The 16,590-nt window shown below is 44.9% G+C and overlaps 1 protein-coding gene across 2 annotated transcripts in view; it reads right to left on the bottom strand.

The window, feature by feature from the left end:
- Positions 1-11,776: 11,776 nt before the first annotated feature.
- The window catches only part of LOC142566670 (cytochrome P450 3A43-like), a 169,162-nt gene continuing 164,348 nt past the window's right edge, over positions 11,777-16,590 (bottom strand). For both annotated transcript variants that reach the window (XM_075677503.1, XM_075677502.1), the window contains one exon: positions 11,777-13,041. In XM_075677503.1, the coding sequence (XP_075533618.1) occupies positions 12,043-13,041 (999 nt within the window). In that variant the 3' untranslated portion in view covers positions 11,777-12,042. The remainder of the gene's footprint in view (positions 13,042-16,590) is intronic.

Here is a 16,590-nt window from a genome sequence, read left to right on the forward strand (position 1 = left end):
CCGGTACTTGCACACTTCGACGAGGACGCCGATACCGAAATCCACACTGACGCCAGTAGCCTAGGTCTCGGTGCCGTCCTAGTTCAGAGGAAAGAAGGACTTGAACGGGTGATATCCTATGCTAGCCGGTCGCTGTCAAAAGCGGAAAGCAATTATTCTACGACTGAAAAGGAATGCCTCGCCATCATTTGGGCTACACTCTAAGAACAGTTTACACCCTTTGGCTTGCCCCTTCTGCCACACAAAAATAATCGTCATCTGCCGTGATGCGTTTCCTTTCTTTATCGCTGCGAGCCCAGAACTTTCCAGTAACGAATGGCACGCGCGTTATCAGCATAGAACAGTTTACACCCTCTGGAGTGCCCCTTCTGATAACGCGCGTGCCATTCGTCACTGGAAAGTTCCGGGCTTGCAGCGATAAAGAAAGGAAACGCATCAAGGCAGATGATTATTTTTGTGTGGCAGAAGGGGCAAGCCAAAGGGTGTAAATTGTTCTTAGAGTGTACAGCTAAATTCCGCCCTTACCTCTATGGCAGGCCATTCAAAGTCGTCAGCGACCACCACGCGTTGTGTTGGCTAGCTAACTTAAAGGACCCTTCAGGACGGCTGGCGCGGTGGAGCCTCAGACTACAAGAATATGACGTCACGGTAATATACAAGTCCGGAAGAAAACACTCCGACGCCGACTGCTTATCACGCGCCCCCATCGATCCCCCGCCGCAAGACGACGAGGACGACGACGCCTTCCTTGGGATAATAAGCGCGGAAGACTTCCCTAAACAGCAACGAGCAGACCCGGAGCTAAAAGGCCTCGTCGAGTATTTGGAAGGCAACACCGACGTTGTCCCTAGGGCATTTAAGCGCGGGTTTTCTTCGTTCACGCTACAAAACAACCTGCTCGTGAAGAAGAACTTCTCACCAGTCCGCGCCAGCTACCTTCTTGTTGTACCCTCAGCGCTGCGTCCAGAAATACTGCACGCCCTACACGACGATCCAACCGCTGGACACCTTGGGTTCTCCCGGACGCTGCCGAGAATACAGGAAAGGTATTACTGGCCGCGTCTGACCGCCGACGTCGCCCGTTAGGTCAAGACATGCCGAGACTGTCAACGACGCAAGACACCACCCTTACAAAAATGACTTTAGACTGTCTATAGAAAGTCTATAGACTTTTCGTAGACGACCTTTCCTTTCTATAGATTTGGACTTTTGTTGATATAAAGTCTATAGACTGTCTATAGACGAAAGTCGATAAAGTTTCTATTTCTTTTTGTCTATTCGCAGTCTATAGACGGTCTATAGAAAAAGTCGATAAGGTGTTTGTTTCCTTTTTGTCTGCTTCCCCTCTATAGAATACCTACAGACGAAAGTCGACACAGTCTCTATCTATTTTTGTCCATACTTTGTCTTTAGACTTTCTATAGACGAAAGTCGATAGGGTTTCTATTTCTTTTTGTCTACTCGCAGTCTATAGACGGTCTATAGAAAAAAGTCGATAAGGTGTTTTTTTTTGTCTGCTTCCCCTCTATAGAATACCTACAGACGAAAGTCGACACAGTCTCTATCTATTTTTGTCCATACTTTGTCTATAGACTTTCTATAGACGAAAGACGATAAGGTTTCTATTTATTTTTGTCTATTCGCAGTCTATAGACGGTCTATAGAAAAAAGTCGATAAGGTGTTTGTTTCCTTTTTATCTGCTTCCCCTCTATAGAATACCTACAGACGACAGTGGATACAGTCTATTTTTGTCCATACTTTGTCTATAGACTTTCTATAGACGAAAGTCGATAGGGTTTCTATTTCTTTTTGTCTACTCGCAGTCTATAGACGGTCTATAGAAAAAAGTCGATAAGGTGTTTGTGTCTTTTTTGCCTACTTCCCCTCTATGGACTACCTATAGACGAAAGCGGATACAGTCTCTATCTATTTTTGTCCATACTTTGTCTATAGACTTTCTATAGACGAAAGTCGATAAGGTTTCTATTTCTTTTTGTCTACTCGCTGTCTATTGACGGTCTATAGAAAAAGTCGATAAGGTGTTTGTTTCTTTTTGTCTATTTCCCCTCTATGGACTACTTTTAGACGAACGTCGATACAGTGTCTATTTATTTTTGTCCATATACTTTGTATATAGACTTTTTGTAGACGAAAGTCGATAAGATTTCTATTTCTTTTTGTCTACTCGCAGTCTATAGACGGTCTATAGAAAAAATTCGATAAGGAGTTTGTTTCTTCTTTGTCTACTGCCCCTCTATATGGACTACCTGTAGACGAAAGCCGATACAGTTTCCATTTATTTTTGTCCATACTTTGTCTGTTAATTGACTGTCTATGTTATGGACAATCGTCGACAAGGTTTCTATTTTTTTTCTCTACTCCCGGTGTATTGAATGTCTATAAAAGAAAGTCGATAATATGTAATTCCGAGTTCCCATACCCCCCGCCCTGTGCGAACGCGATGATATGGCACTGGTTCATGCACGACGGCACCGCAACCCCGGCGCGGCGGGCAAACCGTGCAGACTGCTAGTCTGCGTTCGGTGCAGCTGCACCGAACGAGGATCGCCGCGGAGCAGGCACCGTCCGAGTCACCAAGGTCTTCCAGGCACCCGAAGGCCCTAAACCTGGCTGCTTCCCGGACGTACACTTCTCGAAGACCAGGTGGTGAAGGTCAGATGGTGAAGATGTGGCAAAGGTGGTGAATAAGTGGCGAAAGCCCGCAGACCAGGTGGTGAATTCACTACCTCTGAGTTGTCGTGGTCTTGCATGTCTATAGATTAACAATAGACAAACATCGTTAATCTGGGCCCAACCCGTGTACGCTGTAACCAAGCGCAGGTACCGGTGGATAATACATAGCTGCATTTGATATAAGCCGCTAAAGTTGTATACTGCTGAGATTGCTGTAGAGCCTATTTGTAGACTTTAGTATACACATAGTGTATACCTCCGCATTTGTTGACCACATATGATCTACGTAGTCGCTCTCGGCAATCCCAAGACAGTCTTCACAGTTCTCGCATCACTTTTGCGGCAGTAGAATAACGGAAGCAAAACGCCGATCCAATTGTTAAAATATATGTTATGAACGCCAGCTTCAGATACAAGTGGATTCGAAACAGGCATCAAGCTAACAGCAAAGACACTCGTAATGTTTGTAGCTGACAACGCGGACTTTGTGAATGTGCCATGAACCGATGTCGCGCATGTGGTGTTCGCGTTGTGTGTCGTCCGATTCTCGGATACTTTTCACATTGTCTTCATATCTCGGCTGCGTCACTAACATCGGGCGACTTTTGTTGCCTGATATCCTGCACTATAAACTCATCAAAGTTTCTCATTCACTTAAAATAGGTGCCAAATTCTCTGAGCCCACCCAGTATTTCGCCGGCGGTATGCCTGCGCAGCCACGCATATGCGTACCTCAATGCTGTACTGATTGCTTTGACCTATCATCGGAACAGAAAATTAGCACTAACATACGTGCGGGCATCACATTTGGCGGTACGCTGGAAGATATGCTACAAATACGCTGTATTACTCATCGACGCTGGCAATAATGCGTCTAAAACGTCTGAAGGGCCCCGTAACGGCTCTTACAAACAGCGCATTCATGTTAGCGTTCCAGTCTCGTACGATAGCCCACAGCGCTTGTCATACAACCTGCCAGCGCATATCCTTCGTCCACGAAAAAAATGCATAACGGAAAAGAAAAGCCACCCGTTCCGGCGCGCATGGCGCGCAGAGAGAGAGAAAGAGACAAAGAAAAAAATGAAGGAGGAAAAGGCGCTCACACTCCTCCGAGCGCGCACGCCCTCCCGCGCGGAGCTCCTGCGCATGCTCGGACCTCTTGCGCATGCGCGGCGGTACGCGGTTTCAACGAGTGCGCCAGGCACGTAAACGGTTGTGCCGGTGTGCGGTATCTCCCTGAACGTTGGTGTCTGCGTATGCGTGTCTTCTTTGTGGCATCACACGTCAACTACACTGAATGGTAAGCTTTATCAAAGACGTTTTGCGTCAATACCTCATGATTATGTGAGTGCATTTGGCAGCGCGAACCGGCTGCATGTAGCGCAGGCGACTCGGGTGTAGTGTCGGTTTGTCGTTGACATGGTTTGATAACGCGCTCTTGTTCTCGCTTCTACTATACGGAATGTTTTACGGCGAGCGATCGCTCCTGCTTGTTGATTTTATCATTATAGTTTAGGTGCGTAAAAACGGAAGTACACCATGTTTTAACTTGATACTGAGCAACCACTAAGCGGATTGTGTGTGTTGGGCAGCCAGTGTGGTAGATCTCATTTCGTGGCGCTTGATCCGGTCGCGATGAATGCTGCACCGTATGTGTAGTGAAATTCTCGTGACACGCTTTACGTATATATCTCGAAATTGTGTTAGCATCAAGAATTTTCAAACAGACAGACATAGTTGAATAACTGCTGGCGTACTCATATGAAAGGCCGTGTTTGCGGGGCATGCATCAGCAGTGTGTGCGCTGCCGTTTTCGCATAGTTTAAAAGTAGCAGTATTTTTAATGTTCCTGGCAACCAATCTAAATAATTTTGGGAAGTTACAGCAAGCAAAACACGAGACTTGAAGAAATATCTAGTAGAAATCTCTAGATTCACCCAATCTATTTATATGCAACCACAAACGCTTTTGGAGCATGAAACCTGCGATAAGCTCAGTCACTTGCAGCTTCGCAACTTAGCCGAAAAAATTAGAGAACAATAAATTAGTCGCTCCGGGAACACCTTTACACGTTTCAAACTGAAGGCATTGCGTTTGACGGTAGTTGGAAGATTCGTTTTTTGTCTCTTTTTTAAACAATTTAGCAGCAGAAGTTATCTTTCGAGCTATATGAAAAGCGTTAAGCGGCTTCCGATGCTTCGGCGTTCTGCAGTTTACGTGCTCTTAATTACAAGGCAGCTGCCGGCGCAGACTCGCATTGTGCTAATCGTGCATGGTATGAAGCCATTGTCGTGCGTAATAAGTGTCCGGTTTTCATTACTGTTGCATGTAGTGCCGTCGTCTTGGACAGACTGCATACAATATGCGCTTTACAAAAGAAAAAAGAGCCAGATTATCAATTTGGTGGTCTTTTCTAAGTAGATAACGCACAGATTATTCAAATAATTCACTGGACATTGCATTTGTTCTACCCTTATCAACACACCTAAGAGATCGTAACATGTTTTAGTTGATAAGTAACCTGATCAGTACGCCCCCATTCATGTGCATTCTACTGAAAGTGTGGCAAATGCATTCATCTCGAAGTATGAGAAAAGAGACATTGCAGACTGTTCTAAGCGGAAATAAATTGCAAATCTTAACGTGATTGTTCAAAACTGCAGTCAGTATGCTGAGCATGTTCGTTCGGCACGGGCATATTGCATTAACACCTGAAAAATGTGCACAGTCCAGCCGGGTATCTTTGTTTCAACAAGTATTATTATAGGAATCGTTTGGGATTCTCGCATTTCTTTTATTTTTATAAGTACACTGTGTGTCACATGAACCTGTCTTAAAACGAAACGTACCGTTGCTGGCACCGGCGACCATTACGGTTGTCTAACTGCTTATCATACTGTAGTATAACGAAACATCATAGTGGTACTGATTAATATTGCCATGTAGTCTTTAGTCAGAGGTAAAAAAAATGAACTAGAGGCATAGGTTATGAGAGCAAATTATATTGAAAACTACTATTGAACCGTAAAAATAACTAATTGTATAACTCATTGTATAGTTTTTCCTCACATTGTTGCATTTGCTTTACGTGTGTCTCTGTGTCTTCCGTGCTGTACTCGTGTGGCCATCAATTACGAACTTGCCGAAGCCCTTGTCAGCTTTATTAATCAAGGGATTCGAGTCAGTTGAATCTAATACTGCATGTCAAGTGACTGACGTGTTATTCGTTTTATCTAAATATTATGGACTGGCAGTACTTGGCAAGCATTAAACCACAATATTTTTTTTATTACACTTAAGCTGCAGGCGTCATAGATTGCCAGAAAATTTTCATGAAAACAGCCAGGGAAGGCTTGGAAAAAGATCGGGAAATTTTAAAATGGCCACGTAGGTATGCTGTCTTGTTATATGTCATACAAAGTTTCCAGAGAATCTCTGAGTTAAATATATTTTTAAAACGCTTCACCTGATAAAAATTGAAGGAAATTGGTTCCATTTATTGAAAAATAAAAGAAAGTCAAGCATACTGACAAGGCATTTCTTACTCAATATGTGTTTTTTTTTGCGTTAACTAAGCGTCCTGAACCTCGATAGCCTAGAAAAAATTTTCATCTTTCAAAGCACCTTAAATAATTTACTGTAATAGAATTCTTTCGAACTATACTATCAGTTCTGTTTCCTAGGAGGTGCATATCTGTCGTGCCATGACACAAATTGCTCGTGTGGCATTTCGGGTGCTCATGTGGTATACCTAACTTGGAAACCTGTTAGCACGCCCAAGAGGCCTCATTACCTGTAACAAATTAAGTGACCATATCGATACAATCAGCCCATCTGCCTTCCGTTGAAGTTATGGCCAATCACCCATTCATTCAAAAGTATGAGAAAGACATTTAAATGTGTATTAAGCAAAATAAATTACAATCTTAGGCATGATACTGTGAATATTCCAGTCACGTCTTCTGAAAATATCCCTCTGCACGGGCATACTTAACTACCAGCCACCCCAAAAAATGTACAGACAGCCCAACTGGGTAACGTTTCAGCAATAAATATAGAGACCATTTGGGATAAGTACAATAATGCATCATATATGAACTTGTCATGAAAGGGAACATACTGTTGCTTGCACGAGCAGCAGTTGTGACTGTTTAATTGTTCGCCATACCATGCAATAAAACATTGTATAAAGGTGCTGATTTGTATTGACAAGCAGCCATTAGTCATAGTTAAACCGCATTAAGTATTGACTTAGATGGTTTGAGCAAATATATTAAGCTGCTTAATGAACACACAAAGAATATACACTTGTTATTTTTGCCTCATATTGCTGCATCTACTTATTTGCAGCATACACCTGCAGCACCTTTGGGACTAATGACACAAAGGTCAAGGCCAGCCTGGCGACCATGCTTGCCAAGGAGTAGTGTAAATATTTAATCTGTTTCCATAATAGCATACGACATGAATTTAAGGAATTCATCTATTATATCGAGCAATAAAAACGGTGAATGCATTTCTGGTGCATTTGTTTTATTTGTCGCACTGCATGATTCAGCACTATATAAATTCTTTCTGTTTATGCAACATATATGAAAGTACAGCTGGTTCAGAAGCATTATTAATCTACTAACGGTAATGCATAAGTGCAAATGAAAAGGAACAGGTGCACATGCATAAATACATTCAAAACTTTTTGCTACCGCATGTAAACAAAAATGTAAACTAACTTGTAGATAGCCGCTATGGAGTTATGGCCTTATACACTCATTGTAGACTTGTCTATAATATGTCTGTGTATATAGAGTGCCTATAGATTAAAAAGAATTCATATTTGTTAACAAATGTCTGCAGAATGTCATAGAAAAAAAGTGTATCGGACTATAAAGTTCTGTTTTTGTAGACTGAAGTCTATAGAATGTCTATAGACTATCTATATACATTTGTATACAGACATTCCATAGGCTTCAGTCTACAAAAGTAGAAGTGTATATATATAGTTCTACTTTTGTAGACTGAAGTGTATAAAATGTCTACAGACAAATCTCATCTGTAGACATTCTATGGACTTCAGTCTACAAAAGTAGAACTGTAAGCCTATACACTTGTCCATAGACAGTCTATAGACAGTCTATAGACTCACACTTATAGACTAGTCTATAAAAAGTGTATGGCCATAAGTCTCTAGACTGTCTATAGGCAGTGTATAGACAGTCAATAGACTCAGACTTTTTATAGACTAGTCTATAAAAAGTGTATGGCCATAAGTCTATAGACCGTCTATAGACAGTCTATAGACTCAGACTTCTTATAGACTAGTCTATAAAAAGTGTATGGCCATAAGTCTATAGACAGTCTATAGACAATCTATAGACTCAGATTTTTATAGACTGTCTATAGACTAGTCTAAAGAAATGTCTATAGACAGTCTATAGACTTCATAGACAAATGTCTATAGACTGTCTATGGACTTTCTATAAAAATTTTTGTAAGGGCACCGACAAGGCCAGCAGGATTACTACAGCCGATCGAACCTCCTCGCCGACCATTCCAGCAGATTGGGATGGATTTGTTGGGGCCGTTTCCGATGTCAACATCCGGGAATAAGTGGATCGTCGTGGCGACGGACTATCTCACCCGCTTTGCTGAAACTAAAGCTCTACCAAAAGGCAGCGCAGCGAAAGTGGCGAAATTTTTCGTCGAGAACATCCTGCCGCGACATGGTGCTCCATAAGTCCTCATCACCGACAGAGGAACGGCTTTTATAGCAGAGCTCACCCAGGCCATTCTGCAGTATAGCCAGACAAGCCACAGGAGGACAACTGCCTACCATCCGCAGACGAATGGTCTCACGGAGCGCCTGAACAAGACCCTCGCCGACATGCTAGCAATGTACGTCGACGTCGAGCACAAGACGTGGGACGCGGTCCTGCCGTATGTAACCTTCGCTTACAACACGGCAGTGCAAGAAACAACACAGATCACGCCGTTTAAGCTGGTTTGCGGCAGGATCCCGACAACGACGCTCGACGCCATTCTGCCCCACGTCACTGACGAAGAGAATGTTGACGTCGCTAGCTATCTGCAGCGCGCCGAAGAAGCCCGACAGCTCACCCGCCTACGGATCAAGAACCAACAGAGGACCGACAGCCGACACTACAACCTCCGACGACGCTTCGTCGAGTACCAGCCGGGCGACCGTGTTTGGGTTTGGACACCGATACGCCGACAAGGTCTGAGTGAGAAACTATTGCGCCGCTATTTCGGACCCTACAAGGTCATTCGGCGTATTGGCGCACTGGACTATGAGGTCGTGCCAGACGGAATTTCGCATTCACAGCGGCGCCGCGCACGATCTGAAGTGGTCCACGTGGTGCGTCTGAAACCCTTTTACGGACGCTGACGAACTACCTTATTTTATTGTTTTCTTTGCTACGGGTGTTTTTCTTTATTACTTGCGTTTGTATGCAGCATCGGGTCGATGCTCTTTAAGAGGGGGGTATTGACACGTGTACTTATCTTTATCGGGCGACCACGTTTCGCCGCTTAACCACTGTAATCGCACAGCGACGGACGCGCCTGCATGTATCCGACGTTTCTGGAAAGTTATCGATGCTTCTACCCGGCTGTCTGTTGTCGCCGAACCTTGTGTTATCCGATTTCATCGCGTAACGCGAATGGTGTAGAACTTTGTGGAAGGCACGCGGGTCCAAACGATTAGTCTGGAACATTCGACGACTGCTCTATAAAAGCCGACGCGCTTGACCCGCAGATGAGATTTCCGACGATCGCCGACTCTGTTCGCCGTTTTCGTTGTGCTATAAGTGTAGCCTGTTTTGTGGGCACAGGTTCGCCCAATAAAATCTAGTTTTGCCTTTCACAGTATTGCTACTGTGTTCTTAACGTCACCACCACGTGACAATATGTGGGTTCATTGACCGGAGGCCTCCACGAAAAAATAACACGTTCTCGTGACGCCTGTGGTAGAAAGGATGTTCCACATCCGCCACCAAGGTCTGTGAGTGGTGGCGCTGGCTAACACTCCCAGAGTTCTACTAGGAAACATAAATACCCAAGAAAGTGGATGGGGAAACGGCGCCGCGGTAGCTCAATTGGTAGAGCATCGCACGTGTAATGCGAAGGTTTTGTGATCGTTCCCCACCTGCGGCAAGTAGTTTTTCATCCACTTTCATTTCCATTAATTTATGGTTTCTGTATTTCATTTATTAGCCACAAGTAATTTCACCTATGTTGTCCTTGGTGTCAGTGTTTGTTGGCCTCTTTTGACTAATAAAAGTCGGGCCCCCGGTTAACCGCCTTTCTTAACATCGAATTTATGTGGTTCTATATAGACCCAAGATATGGAACATATATTTGAAAGTTGGCGGAGTGCGGGGTGCAGGTCATCCTGGTATTGCACTACCCCGGGATGCATCTTTACAATTGCTAGCAAGTACAGCGAGCGTGACATTTTCCGAGGCGCCCAACGTTTATGTGCAGCCGCGAGTGAGACCGGCTGCGATAGGGAAGATCTCGTGGTTTTTGCTTCTTGAATATCTGACTCGGCTAGGTACTATGGAGGAAAAGCTTGTTTGCTTCTTTGCCCTAGGCGCGCAGGCGTTGCCTAGTGGGATCGAGTTTGTTTACGCCCCGTCACAGGCTGCCGGCGCGGTGAAGCAGTGGGGACGGACGCCACCCCAATTAGTGATGGCTGCGCTAACGGTGCGTCGGACGTACGACACTCCCAGAATCTAAAGGTATATCGGACAGACCTACTCGCGCCTGTTGAGTATGTTATGACTCGTGCTGAGTCAGACTCGTGCTGAGTCAGTTATGCCGGTATAAACCTTTCTCGCGCGTCACGGCGCCCTACCTTCAGAAAAAAAAAGGAAACACTGATTTCCCCTGAAGGAGCCCTAGGCGCCGTAGTAGAGGCCAGGCCTGCTCTCCTGAAGCAGTATCTTCGCTCTTGGCAAGCTTTTCGTATGCTGCTTCCCGCGACTTTTCGGGAGCACTGAGCGGTTCCCTTTCAGTGAGATAAATGCGCAGTGCCTTTGTAACTGCGGTTGAACGTCACTGGCTGAAATGCCGCAGGCGATGCCTTGATGTCAAGCCAACAGATTGGTGTTGCGTCTCGCCCACATTAGGTTAGGTTTAAGTGAAGTTTGGTTAGGGTAGGTTAGCGCAAAAGGCGATAAGGGTGTCACGGCGTGCTCTCACAGCGGTTACGCAGTGAGGATTATTGCCTTTGCGTCTCGCCCGCTTTAAGTTAGGTTATGGTTAGGTTAGGTTAGCGCAAAAGGCGTTAGGTTGGCGCGGCGTAGTCTCACAGCGGTTGCACGGACCCGGTTAGATACCGGCGGCCTTTCAGCCAGTCGCGATCAGCCATGGTCGATAAGGTGCTGTACTTCCTAGATTTTCAATATATGCGGCCCGACCTCTACTACGGTCCATGCTGCGGTCCTCTACTACGGTCCTTTCGGAAATTGAGTTATGCTATTGCGAAGGTAGAGCGCCGTAAGGCGCGAGAAAAGAATAATGCGCACGATTGCCTCCCTACGAGCGCCGCAGGCGCGAGAGAGTCTGTCCGACACAGTGATCGCCAAGTGGGGCGTCAACGCCTACGGCTTCATCTGTTTCTCCGCACCGGCAGCCAGCGTGCGAGCGTAAACTCGACCCCACACCATAATCCCGGCTGGCTTAGGGACAAACGCATGCAACACAAGCAAAGAAACTTCTCTTCCACAGTGCCGAGAAAATCCGATATTCAAGGAGGTAAAGCCCCTAGCATTTCTATCTCAGACCCGCTTTTACTCGTGCATGCGCACAAATGTCCTTCGCCTCTAGAAATGCACGCCCCGCCGTACTTACTAGCAAATGTAAAGTTGCATCCGGGATCGGCGCATGCCGCGATCGGCGTTCAAGCACCGTGATAAGTACGTAAGCCAGCCAGGGAACCCCCCAGGGAATCCATGCCCTGAATTGCACTATCTCAGGGATTGGCGCACAAATTCCTGTCGCTCATACAGACCTAAGCTGGCCAAGATATCCCCTACACTCCCCCCCCCCTCCCCCCCCACAGGGAACCTATGCTAGGGATGCATACAGGGGCTAGCGGAAACATCTGCGCAGTAAAGTTAGAGCCACATGGGGTTAACCAGATGTATATCCAACTTTATACCCTGAACTGGGGGAAGGGAACATAAAGAAGGAACGAGAGAAAGAATGGAAGAGAGGGAGTACTAGTTGTGTTAATACGTAAAAGTGCGCAGACTCTTCTGAACTGCCGCCGAGAGCGCAATCTTGGAGGCTGACATGTCGGAAAATAAAGCGATTCTCGGCAGTTGTCACGCAGCACGATTTCTTAATTTCACACTCAGTACCACATTCTTAACAGGACATATTGTTATGAGAGGAACTCTAAGCTTTATGCTCTCTTCGTTGCCCGGGAACAACGCAAACTCATACTTGAGAATCAGCTTGCACAGTGCAGTCTTGAGTTCGAGCAGGGCGAACTTCCTGCCCATACATTGACGGGGGCCAATGCCGAAGGGAATATACGACGCCGGGTGCCGGTTGCTTTGCTTGTCGGGATTAAACCTCTCTGGGTCGAACTTTTCCGGTTCCGGCCAAAGTTCTGGATCGCGGTGGATGCTCCACTTGGGGACTACGAGGCGCGATCCGGCGGGTATTGTGCGACCCATGACAGTTATTTCTTCATTGCACATTCTGGTCGTGAACAGCACAAGCGGGGGGTTCTTGCGCAAAGCTTCGCTCACCACCATGTCGAGCCTCTTCAGGCTCTGCAGCTCATCGTACTCGACATCCCGCTCGAGGCCTCCAGGAAAGGCGGAGATCAGCTCCACGTATAGCTTTTCCTGCTCGTCAAGGCTGCGCGCAAGTTCGTCCAAGATGAGCGCCAGCGTGAGCGCCGTCGTCTCGAAGCCCGCGGCGAGCGAGATGAAGCAGTTGGACACGATGTGTTCGTCCGTGATCACGAAGGCACTGGCCGCATTGGCTTCCTGATCCGCGCTGTCGTTATTGATGCTGTCGCTATCACTGATGCTCCCGGAGGGATTGCTTTTTGCTTGTTCATCCAGCATAAGCTGCAGCATGTCCAAGTGCCGCACGTGAGGCTGCGCTCTCCGAACACGTATCACGTCGTGTACTCGTCCGCAAATGAGTGCGAAAAGCTTCCCGTAGGGAACGTAAGGAAAGACCCAAGTGACCAGATCTCGGAAGGGCGGAAATGCGATGGCGATGTCGAGAATCAGCGTGTCGGCTTCGGTCAGCGTTTTCCTTAAGCTGCTCACGAATGGGTCATCGGGGTTCCGCTGGGAGTCAGGCTATTGCGATGTGAGAAAAAAAAACGACACAATAATGAGTGCAAAAGTGTCATCCATAATCGCATGCCTTAACATGTCAGCGTTGATCAATATCACCATTAGCTACACAATAGAAAGATTTTTTTAATTCGAACACACACACACACACACACACACACACACACACACACACACACACACATATATATATATATATATATATATATATATATATATATATATATATATATATATATATATATATATATATATATATATATACGCAGGAAAGAGATGACGAACTTTGTGGAAGACTTCTTAACGTTTTCGGATGGTGGACCAGCCTTCTTCAGAGTATGTATGTATGTATATATATATATATATATATATATATATATATATATATATATATTAAATCGCCTGTGGCAGCTCTATATTGCCTATTCAGGTGGATTTCTTTAAGTGGAAGTTAAGTGTACAACAAATATATAGGTATGCAAACAACAAGAATGCATAATTCACTTCTTTTTCATATTATTCACTTTAGGGTGTAACTTGAAACTGCGAAATTCAAGCCAAGCAATAGTGAAGCCCTGTCTTTTTAGCAGCCCGACTTTCAAAAAGTCAACCCATAAACTGTGCTGTGAAAGTCACTCGTCTTTCTCTTCTAAATGTCGCTGTGTGCTAGAGGGGCACTTTTATAAAACCAAACTGGAACGCTAATGCACTTTGTAGCGCCGTTTAGGCATGAATATTTATAGAAAGTTGCGCTAGTCTATAGGATCTCCGCGAAGTATTGATAACTCCACTACTGCTTTGCTTGAATCTCACAGATGCAAGATGTTTGCGAACGTGAATAACTAAAAAAGCTGAGTAGTCAATCTTAATATTGAGTAAATTCAACTGATGTCTGAAATTCTCAGTCATCCGTTCGCTCGTTTAATGCGCACAAGGCTCCCGACAAAAAACTATTTGAATTGAATGCTCATGTTTTACTTGCCGAAACCACAATTGAATTATGAGGCACGCCATAGTGGGGAACTCCGGGTTAATTTTGACCGCCTGGAGTTCTGTAACATCCACCCAATGCACTATACGCGGGCATCCTTGCATTGCGCCCTCACCGAATGGCGGCAGGCATTTCATCCCGCGCCGTCGGGCTCAGCAGCACAACGCGAAAGTCGCTACAGAGCCAACGATGGGTTGAAGCTGTAATCATTCGAACCAGAAGGAATGCACTTATTATCTGGAATCCCCAATCACGTGTACTGCTAAACTCTACGCCAAGTGCTCAAGTGTGCTTAAGAACCTTCTGCGTTGCCCGAATTTTCATTCTAAACAATAGGTCCCGAAACGTCATCATATTTCGACAGTGGTAAGTGTCCTGCTTGTTTTTCAACGAGAGACGTTAGGAAACGCTGCCCTGGGTGTTTCGATTTTCGTCGTTGTGGTTGTACGTTAACTTCTGGCTCAGCATTCCTCGCATATTCATTATCATCCTCTAGAGGGTGATCAGCCTATCCCGGACTTGGAGGAGCGAGAAAAAAAGAATGTACAGCTGCAAGACAATTCAACCTCCAGTTGATGACAGATCTTCCTGAGCGGTTTTGGGGGTTAAATAGGCGCGGGCTCACTGGGCACCGCACTTTATCGCGTCACTCATCGCGCGAGGAGGAGCGTGATGCGGCACTGCGGGCACGCCGCTCAATGCCCCCCATACCGGCTTCGAGGAGTACAAGTCGCGAAGCCCTGAGGGTGAATGCAAGGCGCCGCCCTACATTTGCTGATCTGAGCAGCGCTGCGCTGCGGCGGGAATATTGGAAAATTTCGTGCATGGGACGTTGTACGTGAATTCTGTCGAGAAAGAAGCAAAGTGCTGCTCCGAATGCGTACACTGGCGCGCAAAAAGTCGTGGATGTAGTTTCAAAGTGCTGCCGCTTTCGAGTATGTACCGCTCAAGTAACACGATGTCAAGCTGCAACGATTATACATAAACGATTACATTATAAACAGTGCTTTAAATGACAACAAACTTGTAGCTGTAGTCTTTCTAGATTTAAAGAAGGCTTTCGATACGGTCAACCATTCCATCCTTTTGTACAAGCACTACGGTTTCCGGGAACGGATTTTCGATTTGTTTTCTAGCTACTTCAATGAACGTCATCAGATAGTCGTCATAAATGATGTCTCATCGTCACCACAACGTATTCATGCAGGCGTGCCCCAAGGGTCTGTCTTGGGACCCATACTTTTTTCTATATACGCTTCCGACCTTCCACGTGTCTTAAAATTCGGAGAAATGCTGATGTATGCAGACGACACTGCTATAATAATTACAGGCAATAGCATCGAAGAAATACAGTCCAAAGCAAACGTAGATTTGGCAAACCTCTCTAAATGGTTTACAGCCAACAAGGTTACTGTAAATGTCAAGAAAACAAAATATACTATATTTCACTCCCGCAAAAAACAAGTAGATGCCAACTCTGTAAACATTAGTATTGACAACTCTCTACTAGAATATACCCCATGTTTTAAATATCTTGGCGTAATCTTTCATAGTAACCTTCACTGGCAAGACCATTTATTAGCAGTTGGGGCGAAGGTGGCATCGGGGTGTTATAAACTGCTTCAAGCACGTGACTTTTTTGACACAAGCACATTACGTATTTTATATTTCTCCTTTATCCACAGTCACCTATCATACTGTCTGGAATCATGGGGATGGACCTACAATAGTTATCTCCAGCCAATCAGAAAATTGCAGAAACGATCATTACGAATAATAACGAAAACTAAGCAGGATCACCCCAGCAACCCATTATTCCACGATCTACGCATATTACCCTTCGATTCACTACGCCTCCTAAAAACAGCAACTGTCGTAAACAGTATCGTAAGAAACAACCACCCCTTCCATATGTCACTCTTTCATACATCATCGCGTACTACCAGAAATGTATTATTAGGCAACTTTAATCTACCTCCCACGCACAACGTTTATGGAGAACGACGGCTATCATTCACTGGTGTTCAGATATGGAACACTCTTCCACAAGAAATAAAATACGCTCAAAATTTTGCACTTACAGCTAAAAAATTCTTTCAGCGCATGCTTTAAACAAGTTACAAGACATCTATCTGCTGTTTACATTTCATTTATTATATATAGCGTGCACGATGTTTTTGAATTGAATCAACTGTTTCTTGTTATGCCTTGTTTTTGTCATATGTATTATGTATATATTCCCCTCTCCACTTTTCCAAGTTTTTATTGTTTATGTGACGAAGTGTCTGCATTAGATAATTTCATTTCTTGGACCCATAACTAGCCTACGGCTACGGGTCCAAACAGTACTGGACACACTTTTATTGTATTTCATTGAAAAATAAAGAATTTGAATTTGAACGATAGACGGTCGCATTGTGTGTCTACTTCCTCAACGTGAATGAAGTCAGAACCGTGGTCTTTGAACAATGATTTAATTAACTAATCAAAGCAATAAAAGAATGAATAAGCTAGTATTAGTCTTACCACTGTGACTTAGTCTGCCTGGCTCCTGGGCGAGT

The sequence above is a fragment of the Dermacentor variabilis genome, unplaced genomic scaffold (assembly GCF_050947875.1).
Source record: "Dermacentor variabilis isolate Ectoservices unplaced genomic scaffold, ASM5094787v1 scaffold_13, whole genome shotgun sequence".
In the NCBI taxonomy this organism is placed as follows: Eukaryota; Metazoa; Arthropoda; class Arachnida; order Ixodida; family Ixodidae; genus Dermacentor; species Dermacentor variabilis.